The sequence below is a fragment of the Scyliorhinus torazame genome, chromosome 1, assembly GCF_047496885.1.
Source record: "Scyliorhinus torazame isolate Kashiwa2021f chromosome 1, sScyTor2.1, whole genome shotgun sequence".
In the NCBI taxonomy this organism is placed as follows: Eukaryota; Metazoa; Chordata; class Chondrichthyes; order Carcharhiniformes; family Scyliorhinidae; genus Scyliorhinus; species Scyliorhinus torazame.
The window spans coordinates 269,878,441-269,894,804 of NC_092707.1; the positions used below are offsets into that span (position 1 = coordinate 269,878,441).

Consider the following 16,364-nt stretch of genomic DNA (forward strand, 5'->3'; position numbering starts at 1 on the left):
AATGCTCCCCCCCCGCCCCCCCACCCCATCCCCAGCACTGCCCGAGCCCAGGGTATTGCCAGGGGTCAGTGCAAGGGGAAAGTGCCCGGTAATAACACTCTCCCTCCTGAGGGGTGAACTCACCAGAGCTCCTCCGGCGGGGCTACCTGCCAGGTGCACGCCGAGAGTGACCAGTTGTAGTACACGCCGACGTGCATGGATTATCTAACTGTGGGGGGGGCAGCGGTGGGTGGGAAGAGGTGGGCAGGCACAGAGGCCTGATAACTACATTCAAATTGAATGTAGTGGTGTCCCAGGCGTTGAATGTCGGGATCCCCGTTACGGCACTGGCGGAGGGCAATTGTCGTGAAACTGCCCACAGATATAAAATGTAAAACGTAATTTGAGCCTCTTGCAACATTTTCCGCTCACGTAACCAAACCCGCCCGAGAAGAACAGGAGCGGAAAATCCCGGCCAGTGCCTATAGCGCAGTAAAACATCCCATGGTGCTTCTCTGCAGCATTGATCAAAATGTGACAATGAGTCACATTGAGAGAAATTCGGACATGTGGGTCGCAGGGATAGGTTTTAAGAAGTGACTTCAATGTGGAGAGAGAGGTACAGGTCGAAATGTTCAGGGAGGGATTTCCAGAGCACAAGGGGCTGGGCATCTGAAGGCATGACTTTGAATGGTTTAACATTGAAAATCATGGATGTCCACAAGGACAGAATCGGAGGAGTGCAGTGATGTTCGCAGGTTGTAAGAGTGCAGGAATTTAGAGATAAGAAGCTATGTGGCCACAGAGAGATTTTTTTTTTGGGGGGTTGTGGACAGGAATTTTAATGTGAAGGCTTTACCAAACGAAGAGGCAATTCAGGTCAGTGAGCAAATGGATGCTATATGGACAGGATTCATTGCGCGCAAAGAAATGAGCAGCCTAGATTTGGATGAGCAAAGTTGATGAAGGGTGGGAGATGGAAGCCTTCCCAGGAGAGTCTTGTAACATCTTTCAAAATGTAACTTGACAAATGATGACATTTCTTGTTCCTACGATTGCAAGTTGGGCGACAGGCTGTGGTGGGGAGAGGAATAAAGCTGAGGCGGGTTGTGCTATAATTAGAGATATATAAATGATTGTAAAATGTTGGGAACACTCAGCAGGTCAGACAGCATCTGAGAAGTTGATCTGAAACATTGGGCTGGATTTTTGGGCAGTTGGACCAATTCCCAAGGCCGTTAGAAATGGTGGGTAGGACCCAGATGCAGAAGTCATGTCCCCATTTCTGGCTACTGCCATGTTTGCAAATGGGTAACGGGTGGGACATTATTTACGCAGGCAGGAAACCAAAATTCAGCAGGGCCATTTGCTGAGTTCAAACAGACCCCATTTCTGCTGTTCCAAGATAGGCCATCTGATGTGGCTTAGAAAACATCATTACCATCTGTTCCTGAAATTTCACTAGATTTCAATGTTGATATTTCCAGGTTTCCCCCAATTACAGCTGAGCTCATTCTGAATACTTGTATGCATTTCAAAAGCTCCAAAACAACCTATTTCAGCAGGGTGCTGAGTTCATGTTTTAATTGACAGTTTTAAGAGACTATTAAAGGATTAGCTGTCTTTAGGAGGTTACAAAATAGAGGTTTGGTTGTTTTTATAACAGATTGACTACTTGAGAAATTTAAAATCTTTAAATGGGTTTCATGAATGAGAGTTTATTTTTGTATCAAGTGCGTGTGTGAGAGCTCGCCTAGATATTTTTTTCCAACTCCACATGGCTCCTGAGATCTGTTCTAGTGGATCCTGGAGAGTGGCGTGGAAGTGACATGCGGGGGGTATGAGGTAGCATGAAGATGGAGTGAGTATGAGGGTGAGGGACTTGAGGGGTGAGGGTTAATGGCCTAACAAATACTTTTACAAAACTGGCTCAAAGTCTCAGAGAATTCTCTGTTTTATAACACATGTTTTGTTTGACGAGCCCCGCCAGAGGTCGACATGCAAAGAATGAAAATACAGGGCAATTTCTAAATACTAAATGGGAGCCTAGATGCTAGCTTTGATGTGCTGTGCCGGAGGGCTGTCTGATCTCTGTGCACCTGTTGGGGCATGTCCCGCCCCTTGCTAAAACAGATTTTGTAGCAAGTTAGCTTTTAACATTTGCATTTACCTGCAATGCTGCAAACAGCAACATTTCTTCTTCAGTGCAATCAATTTCTTCCAGCAGAATTGCCCACCGAGCTTGTTCATACAGCTGGTTTATCCGGACTGCGTCATACTGCGTGCATTGGGAGAGATGTCAAGCGTATGTCCAGACACAACAATTCAGTGCACAAGCAAACTTATTATTAATATCTTCAGAGGGCTAGCGGGACACACCTCAAACTATCCCCTTTATCCAGGAAAGGCATGCAGCCCAGCGATGGGTCAGAGAATAGAGGAGAAAAATAAAACAGTTTTAAAACACAATCGCTCCTCCTTCCAAAAGTAAAAGTATAAAGCCCTGAAACTAGGTCATGGGTTAATATCATACAAATATGTATCACATTCATCTGAAATACCACTATGGCAACAGTGCTATAAACACGCTTAAACAACTGGGCTAACATCTTCTCTAAAATAGTAAAGGGGGAAATTTCAGACAAATGAACACATTTTTTTGCACAATAGTATCCTATGGAACAATTTTAAAGGTCATTGTGTCATAGCCTTCAGATTATCGACTGAAGATTGCAAACCTTTTCATCAATTTGTGCTTGTAGTCTTGCAGCAAGATTCATGTTTTTGACGTACTTCAAAAATACCTCTTCCTGGAGAGAATCACCATGTTTTCCCCTCATATTAAATACTAATAATATGCCCCCTATTTGACAACTTCTCAGTCCAATTCCAGCCCAAGAGTGGGATGCTCAAAAGATCATAGCGATGTGTCCCTTACTTTCGGGTTCAGATCAAAGAAGCTGTAGTATTTGTAACGCAATAACAGCTTATCTTCCTTCTGAATGTCTTGTTCCATCAGAGAACGTGAGGAATCTAGCCATCTGCAGAAATTGTGCAATAAAAGAGACTGTAAATAAATGAAAGATTGGATGTAGAATCTTTGCTGTTTGCATTATTTTACATTTACATCATAGCAACAGAGACAGTTAACCTTAGTCTTTTTTGGCATCTAAACTTAAGAAACTGATTTTCTCCCATACATCAACCATTGAAGTTAACAATGAGCAAATCATAAGATATTAAGCTACATTAGAAAAGTTGCAGCAAGGCACATTATAACATATTTATGTAATGCCCACTCATTTTTGCTGTTGTATTATTTTTATGATATATTTAATCCCCACAATTCTACATACGGGCATGTTTCTGATTATTTTTAACAGGGAATTTTGAGTTGATAACACAAAAATGCTGGGTGCGATTTAATGATCTTCATGTGCCCGACTTGACAACGCGATGAGGCCATTCAATCTCACGAGAGGCCTCTCACAAGATTTGCGATTTAACAAGATCTCGTGAGACGTCACAATCTGGAGGTGGCTGCCGGAGGGAATTGAGTATTTCAGCGACTTGTTTAAAGGGGGCAAATTCACAGGGCTGGAGGGGTTGGAGGAATTGTATGAGTTGCCCAAGGGGAAAGGTTTTAGGTACCTGCAGGTTCGAGATTACATGGGGAGAGAAGTGCTATGCTTCCTGGGGCTGCCGCCTCCAGTGTTGCAAGACAAGCTGTTATCGGAGGACAAAATAGGGGAGGTGAAGGTGTTGGATAATTATCAGGAATTGATGGAGAGGGAGGGGTGCTCCGGTGGCAAGGATTCTCGGATGTAACGTCCAAGGTGCTGGGTGTGACTCCGATTCCGGAGGTGGCGATATTTGGTGTGTCAGAAGACCCGGGGTTTTGGAGGGGGGGTGTGGGGTGGAAAGAGAGGCTGATGTATTGGCCTTTACCTTCCTGATAGCCCAGAGATGGTTTGTTGGGCTGGAGGGACTCGGAGCCACGGAAGGCAGGGGTATGGGTGAGCGACCTGGCAGAATTCCTGATGCTGCAGAAGGTCAGGTTTGCCCTGCGGGCGCCAGTAGAGGGGTTCGCCCGGAGGTGAAAAACCATTCATTCATTTCTTCAAGGAGAATTGAGGGGTCAGCAAGGGGGAGGCAGGATGTGTTGGGGAGCGGTAAGGAGGTTAAAATGGGAAAGGTGGAACGTGGTGGGGGGCTGGTGGAGGTCTATGGTTGTTGGTTGAGTTGATGAGTTGTTCATCTGATATTCTGTGTATATATGTTAAATACCTTGAATAAAAATAAAATAAATGAACAAATTATGTCAAGCAATCCTACCCAGTGTTAAGTTCTGCTTTGTCGATTTGATTCTGTGGCCGGTACATTTTGGCCAGTACCTCTGGTGTAAGGTTTGGTTGGCTGACGGCCAGGATATTGCAGTTCTGTTCAGCTAAAGGACTATCACTGAACCACATAATTGTAGAAGAGACTGGTGTTCCATTGATGGGGTCGTATATGGGAGTCATAGTCTTGCTATACAGTCCAGGACTTGCTGCACAAGGAAACAGATATAGCGCTAAAACATTTATATCATTGACTCTGAATCATGGATAATAATTAGAAGCAATCAAACATTTAAATGCAGTTCAGCGAGGCAACAACTTTTGTGCTGATTGTTGGTGTCTAAACTCGGGCTGGAGGTTTGGAATCTGTAATGACAGGAGTGCATTGTGGGAAGTTATAAAAACAGACTACAATATAAATGGCTAACTACAAAGTGGAATTGCCAGAATGCGGTAACATTTCATTTGATCACCATGTTTAGTGGTACGGTGAAACCCCTAGGAAGATGTCATCTGGTTGCTTCTTTTTGCAAGGTTGTAAGAAAAATACTTTAGAACTTGCATTCAATTTTACTAGAAATAGAAATCAAAGGAAATCATCCTTGAATGGTGATAATGTCTGGAATTGTCCGGCCGTCGGGATTCTCCTTTCCTGCTGGCAACACCCCCCCACCTGTGCGTTTCCTGACAGTGTGGAGGTGGCTTCAATGGGAAATCCCATTGAGGAAGCTATCCACCCAGTATTCCAATATATGTAAAACATGTAAAAATTAATCAACTGCATTGTTTTCCCCTATAACACACAATAAGACATTCCGGAAATAAGAATAGAAAACTTAAGAGCACAACAAATGATGGTGAACATTAGAAAAGTACAGTATTAATGCTGTTCTACATTACCAACTGTTATGATTATTAATGAAAATATTGTCATGACCAATAATCAATGACCAATTGTATCAACACAAAAATTACTTTTACGGTCAGTTTTAGTGTGATGCTTCATTGGTGATCCAGCACATTGTGCCACTGAGGCTCAAACCTCCAATTTCCCATTAAAGAGTTCTTGATTTCAATTGTTATGGCATCCATTAATGACAAAGTACTTCTGATTAGAAGTCATAGAATTATCTAGAATTTACAGTGAGAAGGAGGCCATTTGGCCCATCGTGTCTGCACCGGCCCTTGGAAAGAGCACCCTACTTAAGCCTACGACTCCATCCTATATCCGTAACACAGTAACCTTACTGAACCTTTTGGACAGTAAGGGGCAATTTAGCATGGCCAATCCACCTAACCTGCACATTTCTGGACTGTGGGAGGAAAACTGAGCATCCGGAGGAAACCCACGCACACATGGGGAGAACGTGCAGACTCCACACAGTCACCCGAGGCCGGAATTGATCCCAGGACCCTGGAGCTGTGAGGCAGCAGTGCTAACCATTGTGCCGCCCAGTCGTTGCCCTTGTGTTACCTCCAGTAGCTGATGAGGAATGATTTCAGTCAAGGTTTGAGAGCGGGTTCTTTGCTTTGACAGCAGGACAAACTGAGCGATGCTGGAAGACTTTAGACAAGGAGAAGAAAGTGCAACCAACTCATATTTATAGCTTCCTTTTGAGGCTATCTCAACGAGAACACCTGAACATCTGGCTGGAGCACTGGTCAATCAGATTAGGATGTGGAAGATCAGAAATATATTTAATTCCAACCCATAGCACGGGCAGCACAAGTGGATAGCACTGTGGCTTCACAGCGCCAGGGTCCCAGGTTTGATTCCCCGCTGGGTCACTGTCTGTGCGGAGTCTGCATGTTCTCCCCGTGTCTGCATGGGTGTCCACCGGGTGCTCCGGATTGGCCATGATAAATTGCCCTTAGTGACCCAAAAGGTTAGGATGGGTTATTGGGTTATGGGGATAGGGTGGAAGTGAGGGCTTAAGTGGGTCGGTGCAGACTCGATGGGCCGAATGGCCTCCTTCTGCACTGTATGTTCTATGTTCTATAGCAATCTCTATATTAAATATTTTGAAATTAATTTGAACAAGCCGAATAGATTATTGCTTTTATAAACTAGTTTTCTGTGGCCGATGACAGTCTGCCTCAGTGGGAGGGTGAAATAAAGCAGCATGCCCGGCTAGTAGGCACGGTTTCAAAACGGGTTCTCTGTCCCGTTTCTGCAGATTGCCGAGGGAACACAAAATCCACATGGGTGATAAAAAATCATAAGCCTTGTCGGATTCCTTTTTTAAAATTTTGCCAATTAAGGGGCAATTTAGCGTGGCCAGTCCACCTACCCTGCATATTTTTGTGTTGTGGGTGAGACCCGTACAGACATGGGGAGAATGTAGCCTTGTTTGGATTCTATTGCGGTATCTATTGTCAGCTACAAAGATCAGGAAAGATTAATGGGGTCCAACACAATATTCGGAATAGATTCTTGTCGCTTCCTAAGCTGACAATGCACGGGTGAAAAGAACAGACATTAGAAAAATTTCTTTGGCTCCAATCAGATGTGTAAGAGTAAATCTTAGTCAGGGTATTCTGATGAAGCTAGAAATTGGAGGAGATGTTGCAGATGGATGACATGATTGATGGTGTCAAAGGCTGGAGAGGTGTCGGAAGGGATAATGTAGCATGGTCAGAGTCACAGGACATTAGGGGCAGCACGGTAGCATTGTGGATAGCACAATTGCTTCACAGCTCCAGGGTCCCAGGTTCGATTCCCGGCTTGGGTCACTGTCTGTGCGGAGTCTGCACATCCTCCCTGTGTGTGCGTGGGTTTCCTCCGGGTGCTCCGGTTTCCTCCCACAGTCCAAAGATGTGCGGGTTAGGTGGATTGGCCATGATAAATTGCCCTTAGTGTTGGTTGGGCTTGCTGGGTTATGGGGATAGGGTGGAGGTGTGGACCTTGGTAGGGTGCTCTTTCCAAGAGCCGGTGCAGACTCGATGGGCCGAATGGCCTCCTTCTGCACTGTAAATTCTATGATTCTATGATATGATCACCAGCGTGAGTTTGTTTAGACAGTTGGAGAGGAATCATCCACAACTCTTGAATTAGAATTAGAGACTTTGGGTCGGGATTTTCCTGTCTCTCCTGTGCTGATGCCCTTTGCAGGGTTTTGACTCACTGGATAGTTACCCAGGAAATACTAGACAAAAAAGCCATGCCTAACTGTTGGGTAACTATACAACTGACATCCCCGTCACCACATTGCCTCTCCTCTGCACTGACCATCCCAACTCCCTAATCCTCCAATTCCCTCCCCCTGACCCCACCCACCCTCACCCCGAGCTGACCTCACCTTATCAATCGACCCATCCGACTATCCTACCCATTTACCTCACTCACATTCATTCACAAACACACTGCAGATCTATTTAAAGCCCCAAAGCATTTCAGTGTGTTAGCGAGTGAAGACTTACCAAAACATGGCAGCTAGTGCCGTAAAAAGGGGGCATAGCGTGTCTTCCCCTGACAACCCTGTACTAAAAAGGACTTAGACTTCACACTTCTAAAGAAGACTAATTTGGAAATCCGGGCCAGTAATACGGAGCTCCACCTGCGTGTAAAAATGGTCGGAGCAGGGGTGGCAACCAACGGCGACTGCCACTCCTTAGAAGATTAGGCACATAACTGGAAAGAGTCAAATAAGGAGTAACAGAATTGATGGGAACAGATAGGGAAGGTGGGAAGCACATTACCAATTGTAGGACAGGAATGTGAAGATGCAGATGGGTGGTGGTTTATATGGATAGATGGGTCGAGAGTATGCTTTTTTTTGAAATTGGGGCTGGTTGGGAAGGGAAGCCTGAATCTGATAGAGGAGAAGGTTGTAAATGCCTTTTAGGTTTCCTCCTTGCTGCTTCATCTCCTCAGACTGTGAGATCCAGGCAACAGTGGATAATCACCCAAGAGGTGGAGTCCTTCCCTCGGCAGAAGACACCTGGAAGATATGTTAGGACTGGGGGCTGTCGGGTAGGCTGCTCTAGGGCAGCTGTGGGGCTGCTGACGTCTGGACAGTTTTTCTTATAATAAATACCTTTCCTGTTCCTAATGAAGTATGTGAACCGTGTACCATTATAAGACTACATTATAAGACATGTTATATATGGGGATCCAGCAGAAGTGCTGTTTTGTTAAAATAATGTAAATAAAACCTTTTATTTACTGGTTGTAAGTGCAGCTGCCATCTTTAGAGGAGCAATGTGCACCAGGACACACGCATGGTCATCACTGACCCTAGAACTGTAAATATTACAGCTCTAACCATAAAACACGGACTTGAACCTGGGTCCCTGGCGCTTAAGGCAGCAGTGCCAACCACAGTGCCGCCCACAAACTCACCCCAAGCCTCACAGACAGAGCTGGATCGAGCTAGTGGTACATCGGACCCATTGCGTCCTCCCGTCGTCACCTTCAAAAGCCGACTCAAAATGACACATCACGGTAATGTCTTTTTAGAAAATGAAATATCAAAATAAATGGTTGGGGAGAGAGAGAGAAATCAGGAGAGACGGAAACAGGAAAACGGCCACACGTTACCCAGGCAACAGAGGGTAATCCGAGTACCTGCCCAACATGAAAACATGGAATTGCATGAAATTTCAGGCGAGCCATTTATTTAGTCGAGAGTAATGATCCACCTGATTCCACTTTCTTTCTGTGGTATAAATTATTTTGCGAATACCTGGGCAATGAATTAAGATTCATTATTAAAATGTTGAAGACTGCCGAAAAGAAGCTATCACCGTTTATGAGGGTGGGTTCGTGCCTCCTGCAAATGGCGCTGACACGTGAGCGTGCTCAGGAGCACTGTCAGTGGCCATCTTGTATTGGCTGGAATTACTGTGTTAACAAATTATGGATTATTTAACTGGGGTCGTTAGGAAATACAACATCCTGCACAAATTAAAAAATGGTATTTGTGACGAAAGCTACATGTTTCTAATTCAGCTTTTGGCGTGCAATTTGATTGGAAGTAAGTCATGCAGCACGCAGAATAAAAAAAAAGAAAGGATTCAATGCACGTGGACAGAAGACACACACAATCTCTATTTCCTTGCGAGAACAGTTTCAAGACTGAAGAAATCATTTCCACGCAAAAGCAAACAAATTGTTTTAGTGTGGTTAGCTTCCCTTAAAGAAAATTACCTATTGATCCTGGGGATGTTGGCACCTGGTCCAAGTCTAAAATATCTTCATCAATTGGATGCTTATTGTTCTTCTCTTTTCTCTTCTTTTTTGAGATGTTATCTCGCGGTTTCAACAGGGAAAGTTCCTCTGGCCTACGAATATCTAAAAATATATTGAAAGCACAATTAAATCTAGTGCGTACAATTAAAACAAGCTCCTGAACAAAACATCAACTCAACATATTCCATCTAAAACACAATGGCCTGGACATCTGTTGGATCTACACCTGTCTCACAGGCGTATGGAAACAAGAGGTCTGTCAACTGTTTGAGGCCCCTCTCCAGAGTTTGCCAGCCTGTTGGGATCAGTCCTCTCAGGCAGACGCAGGGCTGCTCCTCCTGTCTCCACATTAAATTCACAGGCAGCTGCCAGATCCACTGCCTACGATGTACCCCGCTTCCTTCCTGGACCCTGCTTACCGCCTTAGCCAATGTCCGTGCCAGCCTACCTCCATTCTTCCAGTCACCTGTGAGCCTACTCTGGAGCCTTGATTGGCTTCCACGCCTCAAACGCCCAGGCCAAGGAACACAGGTGCATTTGATCACAGCTTTGACGACTTACGTCAAAATGAAATATTCATTTTGAATTGTTAAGTATGTGAATCCTTGAAAATATACATCAATGGACAGGAGATACGCAGAGGCCCTGGAGGAAAGATTACTTGGGGAAAGACGATGGCTCCAGACGGAGTTTGACCTGTTGACCACAGGGAAGGCGGAGGCACAGTGGAGGAAAGTGCAGGGGGCGACCTACGAGTATGGGGAAAAGGCTAGTCGGATGCTGGCACACCAGCTCCGTAAGAGGATGGCAGCGAGGGAAATAGGGGGAGTCAAAGATGGAAGGGGAGCCACAGTTCGGAGTGCGACGAAAATAAACAAGGTATTTAAGGCCTTTTATGAAGAGCTGTACAGATCCCAGCCCCCAGCAGGGGAAGAGGGATGAGTCGATTCCTAGATCAGCTGAGATTCCCAAGGGTGGAGGAGCAAGAGGTGGCTGGTTTGGGGGCACCAATTGGGTTGGAGGAGCTGAGCAAGGGTTTGGGGAGCATGCAGGCGGGGAAGGCCCCGGGACCGGACGGATTCCCGGTGGAGTTCTACAGGAAGTACGCAGACCTGTTGGCCCCGCTACTGGTGAGGTCCTTTAATGAGGCAAGAGAGGAGAGGACCCTGCCCCCGACAATGTCGGAAGCAACAATTTCTTTGATCCTAAAGCGGGACAAGGACCCACTGCAATGTGGATCCTACAGGCCGATCTCGCTCCTCAATGTGGATGCAAAGTTGCTGGCAAAAGTGCTGGCCACGAGGATCGAGGACTGTGTCCCGGGGGTAATCCACGAGGACCAGACGGGATTTGTAAAGGGCAGGCAACTAAACACCAATGTGCGGCGGCTCTTAAACGTGATAATGATGCCATCGGAGGAGGGAGAGGCGGAGATAGTGGCAGCTATGGACGCGGAGAAGGCCTTTGACCGAGTAGAGTGGGAGTACCTCTGGGAGGTGCTGCGTAGGTTTGGATTCGGGGTAGGGTGTATCAATTGGGTTAAGCTCCTTTACAGAGCCCCGATGGCCCGAGTGTAGTGACGAACCGGCGGAGGTCGGAGTGCTTTCGACTGTACCGAGGGATGAGGCAGGGGTGCCCCCTGTCCCCCCTGTTGTTCGCATTGGCGATCGAACCATTGGCCATGTCATTGAGGGAGTCTAATAAATGGAGGGGGATGGTCCGAGGGGGAGAAGAGCATCGGGTGTCGCTATATGCGGATGACCTGTTGCTGTACGTGGCGGATCCAATGGAGGGGATGGCGGAGGTCATGCAGACTCGAAGGGAGTTTGGGGCGTTTTCGGGCTATAAGCTCAATGTAGGGAAGAGTGAGCTTGTTGTATTACAGGCGGGGGACCAAGAAAGAGGGATAGGGGACCTACCGCTGAGGAGGGCGGAGGGGAGCTCTCGATATCTGGGGATCCAGGTAGCCAGGAGTTGGGGGACCCTACATAAACTGAATCTGACGAGGTTGGTGGAGCAAATGGAGGAGGATTTCAGAAGATGGGACATGTCGCCGCTCTCGCTGGCGGGTAGAGTGCAGTCGGTCAAAATGGTGGTCCTTCCGAGATTTCTGTTTGTGTTTCAGTGCCTTCCCATTGTGATCACTAAGGCCTTTTTTAAGAGAGTAGGCAGGAGTATTATGGGGTTTGTGTGGGTGAATAAGACCCCGAGAGTAAGGAGAGGGTTCCTGGAACGCAGTAGGGACCGAGGAGGGTTGGCGCTGCCAAACCTGGGGAGCTACTACTGGGCAGCAAATGTGGCGATGATCCGCAAGTGGGTTATGGAGGGAGAGGGGGCGGCATGGAAGAGGATGGAGATGGCGTCCTGTAAAGGAACGAGTCTGGGGGTGTTGGTGACGGCACCGCTGCCGCTCTCGCCGACAAAATATACCACGAGCCCGGTGTGGCGGCAACGCTAAGGATCTGGGGCCAGTGGAGACGGCACCGGGGTGCAATGGGAGCATCGGTGTGGTCCCCGATCAGGGGTAACCACCGGTTTGTCCTGGGGAAGATGGACGGGGGGGGTTCCAGAGCTGGCATCGGGCGGGGATTGGAAGAAGGGGGGACCTGTTCATCGACGGGACGTTTGAGAGCCTAGGGGCACTGGAGGAGAGGTTCGAGTTACCCCTGGGAAATGCCTTTAGATATATGCAGGTGAGGGCTTTTGTGAGGCGACAGGTGAGGGAATCCACTTTGCTCCCGGCACAAGAAGTTCAAGATAGGGTGATCTCGGGTGTATGGGTCGGGGAGGGCAAGGTGTCGGAAATACACCAGGAGTTGAAAGAGGGGGAAGCGCTGGTAGAAGAGTTGAAGGGTAAATGGGAGGAGGAGCTGGGGGAGGAGATCGAGGAAGGTCTGTGGGCTGATGCCCTAGGTAGGGTTAATTCCTCCTCCTCATGTGCCAGGCTCAGCCTGATACAATTTAAGGTGGTCCACAGAGCGCACTTGATGGAGGCGAGGTTGAGTAGGTTCCTTGGGGTGGAGGACGGATGTGGAAGGTGCTCAGGGAGCCCGGCGAACCATGTCCATATGTTTTGGTCATGCCCGGCACTGGAGGGGTTCTGGAGAGGAGTGGCGGGAGCAATATCTCAGGTGGCGAAAGTCCGGGTCAAGCCAAGCTGGGGGCGAGCAATATTTGGAGTAGTGGACGAACCGGGAGTGCAGGAGGCGAAAGAGGCCGGCATTTTGGCCTTTGCGTCCCTAGTAGCCCGGCGAAGGATCTTCCTAATGTGGAAGGAGGCGAAGCCCCCCAGCCTGAAGGCCTGGATAAATGATATGGCTGGGTTCATAAAGTTGGAGAGGATTAAGTTTGCCTTGAGAGGGTCTGCGCAGGGGTTCTACAGGCGGTGGCAACCGTTCCTAGACTATCTCGCGGAGCGTTCGAGGAAGGTCGGTCAGCAGCAGCAGCAACCTTGGGGGCGGGGGGGGGGGGGGGGGGGGGGATGTCCTGGGAGGGAGGGAGAGGGGGGGTGGAAGGGGGGACTGCCTGGGAGGGTGGATGAGCAAGAGATATCATGAAGGGTTGGGGAAACTGGCACGTACGGGTGAGGGCCAGTGCACAAAGCTGTGTAAATACATCATTTTGCCATGTATATATCTTGCTCTGCGCGATTTCTCGGTTTTTTTTGTTACGAGGGGGGGGGGGGGGGTTATTGTTTGTAAGGGAGAAAAATTGTGTTAAAAACTTTAAGAAATATATTTTTTTTTAAAAAGAAAATATACATCAAGTACAGTGGTAGAGCTAGATAAGCACGTGATTGAAAATATAAGAGATGTAGCAGGATGGGAGGAGGCTTGGGAGCAGAAACACTAGTATGGATCCGTTTCATGTGCTGTACAATGTATAGATATGCAACATTGATAATATCCACTTAAACAAAAACAGAACACTATATCAGTGGAAATATTGTGGTTTACAATAATGTGATGTTGAAACAACCACATAGTCGTAGGCAATACATCTGTGGCTTCTGCAAACCTCATCATTCCCTTGAGGAACAATAGCCTCCTCGTAATCCAGAGGAAAAGGTCAATAATTGGTGAAACAATTTTAGTTGCGAGAAGTGCAAAGTATGAGTTTCTGCTTTGTACGCCTATCAACTTCTTCATAGAGTTTCAGGGGCTCAACCTCAGGGGTTTTCCTGGACACTCTTTGTGACATTGGCTGAAATTCTATTTCGGCAACTATCTGGGATTTCTGTCAATCTCCTTCCGAAGTTACAGCGGCCATTTGGGAGAATCGCCTAGGAAATTTCGAGTGTACATGTTTACCAATGTGACCAAGTCACCCAAAACTCCATTCCCCAGCTAAGGTTCAGATATTGATTTAACAGCTAGGCAGAATGTGTTGGCCCATTTACCAAGAATGTGCAGTTGTTATCCTGTGCACAAGAAATTTATTGAAGGTGTGCTAGTCCTTAATTGGCATTTTTGACATTGGGAGTGAATGTTGGCATGTAGGAGAGTTTGGTTGAACTTGATGTGTGTTGGGGAGTGGAAGTGAGCAGCATGCGAGATAACATTTCACCATAAGCAACACAAATAAATCACAACTAGAATGTCACAGGAAATGTACTTAAAACCCATAACAAGAGCTGAAATAAGACGCATAATGCAAATTAGCTTCAGAGAGAGTCACAATACTGTTACGTTGTGGTGCTTGGCCGGTTGGAATAAGGGCACTAAAGAATGTCTAGTCTTAGGCTAGTTAAAGTTTTATTGTTGAACAATTGCATGGGCAAGATAACTATAAGAATATTATTAAAAACTACTAACTATAATAAATTAACTACGAGCTACTACAAATTGTGACTATCCACTATGAAGACTCTATCAACTCCCTGCGGTAACAGTGTCAAATTGTTGTTCGCTACTGCCACCTGCTGGTTGGAGGCCTTGTAAATCACTAGACTACTTATGCATATCATCACAATTACCATCACCGCATGCATACTATATTGGGCCACCAAGCACCCATTCCTCAGGCAGTGGGCTGACTCCCAAAGCCCCAAGGTGACTGGCAGTTGATCATAACTTGCAGAACTTTGCTGCATGGCTTCCTCCTGCGGCATAATCTTTAGATTAATGAGGTTCAAGACCCAACGTCCACTTCAGACCTCATTGTGTGTGGGGCAATTATCTTCACATGGTGGGAGACCCAAAACTGGGCACTCCCAAATTTTTCCCCCTCAAACATCACAACTGGAAAATTATGGCTGAAATTCTCTGACCGTTGGGATTCCCTGGACGGGATTTTCCGAACCTCCGCGCCGCAATCGCGCAATTGGGCGTCAGGCCCACGATCGGGTCCGACGCCTTCCCGTGATTCTCCGGGGCCTGGAGAGTCGCCACCAATCATTCATGCACGTGCACGGTCAACGCAACGCCAGTTGGGGGCCATTGAAAGAGGCTCTTGCGGCAATTCTCCGGCGACAACTGGCCAAGTTCCCATTGGTGTGGTTCACTCATGGTTCCACCCGGCGGGCAGACGGAGTGGCGGCTGCCAGTTCGCGGCTGCCCTGATTTGGGGGGGGGGGGGGGGGCGGGGGGGATCTGTCACCGGGGTGGGGGGGGGGCCTCCAGGACGGCCAGGCTCGCGATAGTGGGCCACCGATCGGCGGGCACGCACGATCTGGGGGGCGGGGGACCTATATTGTCGGGCCCGGCCCGCTGTGTGGGTCCGCCATGCTGCGTGGGGCTGCCGTCGCGCACGTGAGCGAACCCGCGGCCGGAAATGCAGGGACCCGTATCGGCAGCCGGACTGCGAGGACTACACCGGGGCCCTGCAAGCCCCCTTCAAAATGGAGAAAGTCCAGAGTATTTCATGCCTGTTTTCTCATGGGCGTGGGGACAAAGCCCCATTCCGCCCCCTGTTCCCATCGGCAGTGCACCCCTGCCAGGGGGTGTGGAGTGGCTTCAATGGGAAATCCCACTGACAAATGGCTAGAGCATCCCGCCGCTGAGAAACATGCGGCTGGGGAAGCGGAGAATCCAGCCCTCTATTTCACACCACCTAACCAAAAATCAAAGCGTCACGTTTCTTCTGACCTGCTCCATGGACAGTCCATAAAAGTATGCAATGCAGAGTAAAATTGGCTGTTATTCCTTTGTTGCCATTTTTGCTTCTGAATAACATGGAAAATCCCACGTGAAGTTTCTGGTGGCTACACTTGACTGGATCTGAAGAGAAGGCAGCAATGCAAATTACATGCAAGCGAGTTTCTTTCGGATATGGATTCATCAGATACAGACTGCCCCCATGAAAACCTGGCACCACTGTCTCCGTATTGGCATTTAGCTGTGAATTGCATTAAAGGAACGAGTGCTGAGAAATCATGCAAATTTCTTTCCATTTCGTTTTGTTAGATCTGATACTGCCTGTGGAGACTAACGACACCCCTTGTGGTGAGGGAGAGCACTTAATTTATTCAGAACTCCAGATTAAAAAGAATAATTGATGGGCCATGTAGGTTTCTGATATTTAACATTCTTGTGAAAAAGAGCCAAAAACAGAGAGGGATGACGGGGACAGTTGGCACTGCAGATGCAGGAGGGCTCTAATACTTCCAAAACTCCAGGGTGACTGTTCAGGCGCCAGAGACTGTTCAGGCGCCAGAGAACGGCAGCAATGCCAGTGCTGCCTGAAATTTCTGAAAGATACGATGATGTGGGAACTGAGTTCCGAGATTTACGAAGACCTTAGCCGTGCTCCAAGTAATCTATCTGCAGAGGCCGAGGACAAAAACGTCCTTGTTTTTGTTGCAACTGGATCCTTTCAGAGTGCAGCAGACCATCTGAGCGACATTTGCCAGCCTG

The 16,364-nt window shown here is 47.6% G+C and overlaps 1 protein-coding gene across 3 annotated transcripts in view; it reads right to left on the reverse strand.

Moving 5' to 3' along the window:
• fermt1 (FERM domain containing kindlin 1) overlaps positions 1-16,364 on the reverse strand; it is a 163,105-nt gene that overhangs the window by 59,225 nt on the left and 87,516 nt on the right. For all 3 annotated transcript variants that reach the window (XM_072506032.1, XM_072506028.1, XM_072506040.1), the window contains exons 4-7: positions 9,469-9,612; positions 4,315-4,528; positions 2,918-3,020; positions 2,150-2,257 (exon numbers count right to left, since the gene is read on the reverse strand). In XM_072506032.1, coding sequence (XP_072362133.1) covers positions 2,150-2,257; positions 2,918-3,020; positions 4,315-4,528; positions 9,469-9,612 — 569 coding nt within the window. The remainder of the gene's footprint in view (positions 1-2,149; positions 2,258-2,917; positions 3,021-4,314; positions 4,529-9,468; positions 9,613-16,364) is intronic.